This window comes from Asparagus officinalis, chromosome 5 (genome assembly GCF_001876935.1).
Source record: "Asparagus officinalis chromosome 5, Aspof.V1, whole genome shotgun sequence".
Taxonomy (NCBI): domain Eukaryota; kingdom Viridiplantae; phylum Streptophyta; class Magnoliopsida; order Asparagales; family Asparagaceae; genus Asparagus; species Asparagus officinalis.
The window spans coordinates 38256130-38265888 of record NC_033798.1 but is presented as its reverse complement, the minus strand read 5'-3'; the positions used below and the strand labels follow the sequence as shown (position 1 = coordinate 38265888).

The 9759-nt window shown below is 34.6% G+C and overlaps 1 protein-coding gene and 1 long non-coding RNA gene across 2 annotated transcripts; one reads left to right on the top strand and one right to left on the bottom strand.

The window, feature by feature from the left end:
- Positions 273–2716, top strand: LOC109841726 (protein FAR1-RELATED SEQUENCE 5-like). Its single transcript, XM_020410672.1, has 3 exons — positions 273–1306; positions 1388–2594; positions 2691–2716. Exons 1-2 carry the CDS (start codon positions 273–275, stop codon positions 2502–2504), a joined length of 2151 nt encoding a protein of 716 aa, XP_020266261.1. The 3' UTR covers positions 2505–2594; positions 2691–2716.
- LOC109843212 lies at positions 6992–7998 on the bottom strand. Its single transcript, XR_002247575.1, has 2 exons — positions 7951–7998; positions 6992–7260 (listed from the first exon to the last, which is right to left on the bottom strand). It is a non-coding gene; the product is annotated as an uncharacterized LOC109843212 (long non-coding RNA).

Below are 9759 nucleotides of genomic sequence, written 5' to 3'. Positions count from 1 at the left end.
GTTATTGTTGAATTGTGGTAATATGTGGTTAATATGTGGTCATGCAAATTATTTTGAATTCTACTGAATAAACGTTATTGCAGATATCTTTCGTGAAATTAAAAATAATTTGAATCCCCTTTATCAGCAAGTAGTAATTACAGATATCATAATTAAGTAGACATCAACCTTCATTAATAGTTATGTATTGAAGTAGGGGCTTTTGTAAAGTTTTGTTAACTTAAAACAGTTGCCATATATGTTGGTCGCAGGTATCGAATCTGTTGTGAGACATGGAAAACTTGGACATTGGAGTAGGGTCTAGCTGTCAAAATGTAGCTAATGAATTAAACTTGGACGACGATGATTTGATATATACTCCTCAAGTTTCAGATGAGTTGAGGCCAAAAAAAGGGCAAGAATTTGACACAATAGATGATGTTTTGACATTCTATAATGCTTATGCTAAAGCAGCTGGGTTTAGTGTAAGGTCTTGGACTACTCGGAAAGAGCCGGGAAGTTGTGAAATAAGAAGGAAGGAGTATGTTTGTTTTAAACAAGGAAAATCTCTACAAATCGCGGATGTTGGAAAGAAAAGACGTCGAGGAAGCTTAGCTGAGGATTGTACTGCCAAAATTGCAGTTTTAAAATCAAGTTTCGGAAAATATATTGTTACTGTTTTTAATGAGGAACACAGTCACCCGCTATCAACACCATCAAAGGTTCATCTTTTGAGGTCCCATCGTAACGTTTCAGCTGCAACAAAGTCTTTAACTAAACAGCTCTCTATGGCGAATATACCTCAGCATCAACAATTTAGTTTTCTTGGAGTACAATCAGGAGGTATAGAAAATATAGGGTGCACTCAAAGAGATTTGTATAATCATGAAAGGGATATACGGGCTGATTTGAAGGGGCATGATGGTGAAATGTTTTATGAATATTTAAAATTAGAACAAGGAAAGAATCCCGCATTTACTTTTCAAATTGAGGCCGATGAGGAACAAAAGATTACTCGTTGTTTTTGGTCCGATGCAAGATCAAGGCGGGCTTACAATTTTTTCGGTGATGTTGTAATCTTTGATACTACTTATAACACTAATCGCTATGGCCTTATATTTGCACCAATAATGGGGGTTAACAATCATGGTCAAACAATTGTTTTTGCTTGTGGATTTTTGAATCATGAGAGCGTTGATGATTTTGTGTGGTTATTTAATCAATTTTTGGAAAGTATGCCTGGTGGTGCCCCGAAGATGATTATTACCGATCAAGACCCAGCGATGACTAAGGCATTCCCTCTTGTTCTTCCAAATACTTTTCACAGGTATTATAGTTTGTATATATTATTGAAAATGTTTATATACATAGCCTTTCTTTTTAACACTTTATTTAATTCTTTTGACAGGTATTGTAGTTGGCATATATTAATGAAGTTTTCTGAGAAAATTGATGCAGTGAAGTATAGTATTTATAAAAGTGAGTTCTCGGCTTGCATTTGGAAATCAGAGACTCCTGAAGAATTTGATTTACAATGGGAAAGTCTGATTAAGAAAAGTGGGTTAGAAGGAAACAGGTGGTTGCAAGACCAATATGAACTTCGGTCAAGATGGATTCCTGCATATGTTAATCACATTTTCTCAGCAGACATGTCAAGTAGCCAACGAGCAGAAAGTGGACATGCATTCTTCAAGAAATTTGTTTCGAAGAATAATTCATTGGTGGATTTTATGATACAGTTTGGCAGGGGACTAGTGCGCCAACGTCACGAGGAGTTGATGGCCGATCACAAAGACTTGATTGAGAAACCTAAACTTAGAATAAATCATGACTTTTTGGAGCAAATGGTTGATATTTACACTAATGAGATGTATTTCAAGTTTGAGGCTGAAGTGTGTGACAGCTTTAACTACAAGTTGCAGTTTGTTAGGGAAACCGACAATCGTCGTGTGTATCAAATTCAAAGAAAGAAGCTCGCAACAAGCAAAGTCTGCGAAATCGTTTATGACAAGGACTTGGATTTGGTTTCTTGTAGTTGTAAAAAGTCCGAAAGCGCTGGAATTCCATGTACGCACATTATATCATATTTGATGAAAATTGATGCTGAAATATTGCCCGATAAATACATCTTAAAGAGGTGGACTAAGTCTGCAAAATCGGGGACAGTGGTTGATGATAAAGGTATGCAGATAAACCCTGACAATTCTTATCTTTTAACACGGAGTCAATTTATCCAATCATCTTTGGAATTAGTTGACAAGTCCCTTGTATGTGAAGAAACGAGGAAGATGTTTACCGATGGAGTGCGTATCATTAATGAGCAAATCGACCAATTCATTAGTAGCCGCACGGTTGCAAAGAGCTTCACCGAGAAAAGTAATCAAATGAGTAGTAATTTAATGGATGATGGTACTAGTGTGCAGGATTCTTGTACTTTTCAAAATAGTTTCAATGAACCCGATCAAGTGCGAGCAAAAGGGTGCGGCAAAAGGTTGAAGGGGGGAAAAAGAGAAAGCAATGGCTAGAGCAAAAAATAAAAAAGATAGACGTTGCCACGGGTGTGGTAAAGTAGGCTAATCACATGATAAACGAAATTGTCCGGCACTCACAAATCCGTAAGTAGTAGTTCTTTTACCTTCTTTAATCCTTTCTTATTCTTCACCTTCTATTATCCCCTTGGTGTATATATATATTTTTTCTTTATAATGTAGGTCTTCTACATGCGGTGATACAAATTGGGAAGAGGGTAATGGGTCATCAAGTGAAGATGGGGATGATGTGCTCATATGAAGACGGTCTTCATCTGAATCTCGTTTTAATGTATGTTATCTTATTGGAGCTAATGCTGATAATCTGATTAATTTTTATGCTCTTTCTGAAGATGGGGTTGGCATTTCGCATGTTAAGGGGGTATTCTGTGAAATTTTCCCTTATTTTCTGTTATTCCTCATTAGCAAAAAACCTGACAAGCCAGCAGTCATTAGCAAAAAATCTGGTGAGAGAAATGGTTATATTAAATACTGATCCGGTTAACAAATAAGCCAAATCTGACAAGCCAGCAGTCTTTTGAGTGCTTAATTTGTATTAGTTTTCCTGTTTGAGCTAATGTATTGACTTTGTATGTTGTCATTCTCAGGAACATGGAGGACACAGAAATTCGGATTTGAAGTTGACAAAATCTTTGTGCTGTTGTGTTTTGTATGTTGTAAAGGACAAGTTATCTTTTGCAGTTGTGTTTTGAAGTTGTGTTTTGTATGTTGTAAAGGACAAGTTATCTTGTGCAGTTGTGTTTTGAAGTTGTGTTTTGTATGTTGTAAGATGCAGTTTTAAGAGAGACTATTTTCTTCAATTGTAGGGCACGAAGATCAGAAAATTAATGCACAGTTCTCTTATCCAAGGTAGAAAAATATAAAGCCGGGTCCTTCAGCTTTGAGATCTTAATGAATATGTCATGTTGATAATTTGATCTCACATTCCAAAGAATACAATTGCTTCTCAGCTAGAATACAATTGCTTAAATTTACATCAGTTACATTTGACATATTGAGGTAAATAAATAGGACCTGGCATTTACCTAACCAAGTTTCTTCTCAACTAGAAGAATTACAGCAAGTCTGGATATATTATCAGCAACATCAACAAGAAGAGAGTCAATTCCTGATTGGATTGTATTGGTCATAAGTACGCACAAGTCATACGTGATTGGATTGCAGTCGCCAGCTTGAATTGGTTTTGATGCAAACAAAGAACTAAAGTCAAAAAACAAGAAAACTTGATGATATAGCTTTGATGATTTTACGTAAAAATAATCAGTTTATCACAATGCTATGATCTTATGAAGCTATCTCATATACACCAACACAAGGCCAGGATGTGGATCTGTTGAGTGTTAGTTTCCAGACAAGTTATCTCTTTTCTTTCACCGACATCGCACATGTCCATACATCAGTTCAGAAGGGACTTAGCAACTTAGCAAATTTTGAACAAATTTTGAAAACAGACCCATCAAATACCTGTTACAAAAATATTATGTCACATCTTAGCAAGATAGGATATTCGAACAAATTTTGAAAACAGACCCATCAAATACCTGTTACAAAAATATTATGTCACATCTTAGCAAGATAGGATATTCGAACAAATTTTGAAAACAGACCCATCAAATACCTGTTACAAAAATATTCTTAAAAGATGACATGTTCTGAAAATATATGTTCTGCTTAAATATGTTCTGAAAAATGACAAGTCCAAAATATAAGATGCATAAATATTACATCACATAACTTACAAATCCCATCACATACCCTTTACAATGGAAAAGCTAACAAATATTGCAACGATACATGCTACAAACACAAATATTGTAAACATTGAACCTAATGCAAAAATATAGATCGGGGAAATAACAATTTCCCTAAATTTTTCCTTGTCCTTATCTTTATTATGCATATCCGGAAATATTTGTTGTTGAAATTGAAGTGGTGTCTGGACAGGCCTTGAGCTGGATGCTGAATCACGATCGATGGTGTGCTTCTCCCATTCTCTCAAAGCCTCTTCGTACGTTGCAAACCCTTTGTACGAGGCATTTGGAAATTTATCAACAGCGAATTTACATTCCTCCCAATTATCAAAAATGCCACATTGTCTACCTCTTAACACAATATAAAAACGCTTTCTTGCCATAGATAACCTGCGTCAAATAGAGCTTCAACGAGAGTAGAACCTAATGCAGAATTAACCTACCATATCAGTGCAAGCCCAGTTGTTATTGTTAGTCTCTGCCTCATAAGACATTTTTGTGACATGCCGACTGTCAAGATTCTTATAAGGTTATTGAGCTTCTCTATTATTGAACACAGTTGTCAACAACTTGATACCCTAGCCAATAATCTGAAGCTTATATATGTGTTTGTTGTGAAAAAATCGACATAACCACAAATTTTAAAGAAAATTATGTGGCTTGAAGAAATCAGAGAGCAGAGAGTGCTTTGACACTAGAGGCCTGTATCAAAATATGTAATTGTACTTCGTAATCTCTTAATCCCTAATTGACACTAGAGGCCTGTATCAAAATTCACGGGTGTGGTAAAGTAGGCCAATCACATGATAAGCGAAATTGTCCGGCACTCACAAATCCGTAAGTAATAATTCTTTTATTATTTATGTTGTCTTATTTTTCACATTCTAGTATCCTTCTTGATGTATATATGTATGGATATTTTAATATAATGTAGGTTTTCTACAAGCGGTGATACAAATTTGCAAGAGGGTAATGAGTCATCAAGTGAAGATGTGGATCTTTTTGAAGATTAAGAGGGTAATGTAGGTACTTCTCATCTTTGAATATTGCTGCCCTTTTTAATTTTTTTAAAGTTGGGCTAAGCTAGGGCACATATCTTTCCTTTCTTTCATACAAAGTAGGAGTATCTATATTTCCAAGTGGTGAAGAGTTTGAATGCATGAATAACTAAGATATCTCCATAGGTCTAAAAGTTCTGAAGTGAGGAAACATTATCCAAAATAGGACTTAGCTTTTTAGTATGAAGAATTAAATAAAGATTGAATATTCCATGTTTCTCTTGCTAGTTAAAAAATTAAAAGAAAGTCTACCTATTACTTCATTTTTGGTCAGTACTAATTTTTGTGATAAAGATTGTTCATGCTTACGTTCACAAGAGCCCGTCAACAGCAATTACCCATCTAACAACAGTGGCTCATAGCAACATTGGGAACAAACTTAGTTATCAACATATCCTGCTTCCAAAGTCATGCAGGCAAAAGCATTAAAAAAATGATGATAGCAGTTGACAAAAAGTATACAAAAAGATAACATATTCCACAACTTTTGGCTAACATGCATTCTGCAGTTTCCACCAGGGCTCAGCACATATAAAAACACTGGCACTTTGGAGCTATTTGGTGATCTCTCAGAGGTAATGACAAAAAGTATACCAATTCTCCCCCCCCAATCATAGATGTTAGCTTCTGTCGATGGACCCCAATCACATTAACTCATGAAGATGCATGGAACAGTCAACAAGGACAAGAACTCGGTAAATCAATTTTTGGGTCACAAGCTTTTGTTACTTTCACATTCTTTACAAGTAACTGACAATTCAAGAATCAACAGCTCATTGTAGCCACCACAGTTTCAAAATGCTACTCTCCAAAAGAACAGCACAGCTCTCTTCTCCCATGCATTAAAAGTCCATTGCCATGGCTCTTGTCCTGCTCTTCACCCTTTTCTTCAGTCAGTGGGCTAAGTGGTACAAGCCAAAGTGATCCCCCAACCACCAAATGACCCACTGTATTCTTACAAATGCTCTAAAGTGTAGTTAGCTTCTTTAGTTGTGTCAATCTTGTATTCTTACAAATGCTAAGTGGTACAAGCCAAAGTGATCCCCTAACTTACTTCAATAATACTAATTTTTTAAATAATTACCTAACTTACTTCAAAAGCTTATATGTTTCTCAAACTGATTTCTGTTGTTTGAATCAGGAGCTTGAATCAGGAGCTTGAATGAGGAGTGGTCTGATTATTGTCAACATTTAACTACCTAGTTGTTTATGTTTGATTGCAATGTATTGTAATGTGTACTGATTTTTCTGCTGGGACTTGAGTTGTAAACATGCAAGTTTATGGTGTTGCTGAATTTTCTGCTGGGACTTGAGTTGTAAACATGCAAGTTTCTGCTGGGACTTGAGTTGTAAACATGCAAGTTTATGGTGTTGCTGGTTTTGTTAACTGATATGAATTTTCATTTGTGCTGAGTTGTAAACATGCAAGTTTCTCATAGTCATTATTTATGGATTGGTTTCTTGTTCTCATCCTTCTGCGTCTCTTGGTGTTCAATTTATTCCAACTTGCTAGTACTGATCAGATACAGGAACTAAGATTATCTACATTACAATACAGGCCGACTCTCTTAGTCATTATATGTTTCCAATTTGTCTCTTCGTGTAACCAGGTTCATGAGTAAAGGCATGTGAAAAATCAGAATTTTGTTAATTGTTCCAATTTGCCGAGGGACTGGTTTGTGGAATCGTCTATTGAGATGCTGAGGCCTTGCCCCACCAAGTTCTTGGTCCATGTTATGGTGATTATGCAAGAACGAGACCCGAGTTGGCTCTGATAGATGCAAGTCACTTGATTCTGAGCATTTTTAGATGAAGAGGAAGAAGATGAGGAGGAGGCATCAGCAATTTGAACTCTACTTTCACCGAAACAAGCAAAGTCCCTCATTGTAATGATGATGGAGGTTCAGTTTTTGGTTTGGTTTTCTGCATTGGAAAGAAACATGGGATTATTAAGATACTAACAATGAAGCAAAATCAAATCTTTCTTCAACAGAGAGCAGAAATAGTAAAAAAACCAAACAAGAACGAAAGAGATTTGTGCTCTCACTGAATCAGGAAGGACTTTTGGGCTTCAATTCAACAGAAATATGCAAGCTCATCTCATCAGAAACGAAAACAATTTCATGGGCATTTTAACTAAAGAAAAAGAAAACTCAAGATATATATATATCATCAGAAACGAAAACAATTTCATGGGCATTTTAACTAAAGAAAAAGAAAACTCAAGATATATATATAATGGGTTTCTCAGAAATCAGTCAAATATTTCTTCAAATAGATAAGCAACAGGAATCCAATGAAAATGTGAAGGACTAGAGATAGCATCATAGGCTGAAGAACTATACAAACTTTGTGTCAAGCCAAGGGGAAAAGTTTCATAAAAGAACAGTAAAAGCTCTAAAAACCAACAAATTTGCATAGCCAGGTTATACCTTGTTACAACTCGATAAAAATTATAACTTTTTGCAGGAATTCAATCAATAATCCATCAAAAACCCATAACGGGTTCAAAAGAAAATCATCTTGAATGTCAATTTTCTATGGCAAATCCAATAAAAAGAATCATACAGATTCGAACTGGTCATGTAAAAAAAGAGAGATAACTATCCATACCTCATTCCATCAAGAAATCCAAAGATCCCATCTTCCCCAGAATGCTGGGCACATAATTTGAAACTTGCTGTAAAAAAACAGTCTTTTGAGGCCTAAATTCGTGGCGTTGGTGGTCCGACGTTGGGGGGGAGGCGAGGGGGCGGTGTTGGTCCCGATTTGGGGGTCCGACGTCGAGTCTCGGAAGGATTTTGGGGTCGCGACTTTGGGGGTCCGACGCCTTTCTTCAGACGTTAGGAGGAGATTAGGGCTCGTCGTCGGTGATTTTGGGGGAGAAGAACGGTGTGGAATTGGGCGGATTTTGACTTTTAGGGGATGTAGCTTTCGCTTGTGAGAGAGAGAGAGAGGGAGCATGATTAATTTGAGCAGATGCAAAGTAAGCGGAGTTTATTATGAGAGAGAGAGTAGGAAGCATTTTTGCGAAAAAACGCCCAAAAACGCCTACTGCATTTCCGCCTCATATCCGTACGGAACTGATGCCGTAGGAGAAAGGCACTATATATATATGATAATATATATATATATATATTATAATAATATTATGATATATATATATATATATATATATATATATATATATATATATATATATATATATATATATATATATATATATTATATTACCTATATATATATATATATATATAATAATAGTATATATAATCATAATATATATATTATGATATAATATATATATATATATATATATATATATATATATATATATATATATATATAAATATATATATATATATATATAATAATAAATAAATATATATATATATATTATATATATATATATAATTATTATATATATATATATATATATATATATATATATATATATATAAATAAATAAATATATATATATATATATATAGTAATGTCCATCTATTACCGAAAACAAGTCATTTATGGCCATTAGCAGGAGGTCCATAAAGATCTAGTATAGTATCTTTTTCGCTCCACAAGGATCAAGATCAAATGAATGTTCATTCTTTTTCCGTTGAGGAGATATATATCTTTGACCTCTCAATCACTAATGATCGAGTAATACATAAATTGTTGGATCTTTTCGGTACTCTTAAAAAATATAGGGAATTATTGACTACTCAAGACTTGATCGAATCATATCCAAAAGTCATTGGAAATTCATATATCCTTCGATTCTCCAAGAAAATTTTGATTTCTTGGCGAAAACGGGAAGAAATAGATTTCTCATCCCATTACAATATGATCAAGAAAGAGACAATGAAATAATACCCTCTTTTTATATTTCAACTAAAATACCCATAAATGGTATTTTATGTAGAAATAGTATTATGGTTTATTTTGATGATCCATGACATAGAAGAAAACAGTTCGGGAATCATTAAATATGGGACCGTAGAGGTGGATTCAATCGTAAAAAAAAGAAGATTTGATTGGATATCAAGAAGCAAAAGAATTTAGTCTGAAATACCAAATGAAAGTGGATTGGTTTTTTTATTCCCAAAGAGGTGCATATCTTACCCGGATCTTCATTCACAATGGTCCGGAATAATAATATCATTGGAGTAGATATACAGCTCACTTTAAATACAAATACAAAAAGCCGAGTAAGTGGACTAGTCCGAGTAGAGGGAAAAAAATATTGAACTTAAAATCTTTTATGGAGATATTCATTTTCCCGGAGAGATGGATAAGATATCCAGACACAGCGGCATTTTAATACCACTAGGAATAGAAAAGGAAAAAATTCTAATGAATCACAAAAAAATAAAAAATTGAATCTATGTCCAACGGATCACACCTACTAAAAAGAAGTATTTT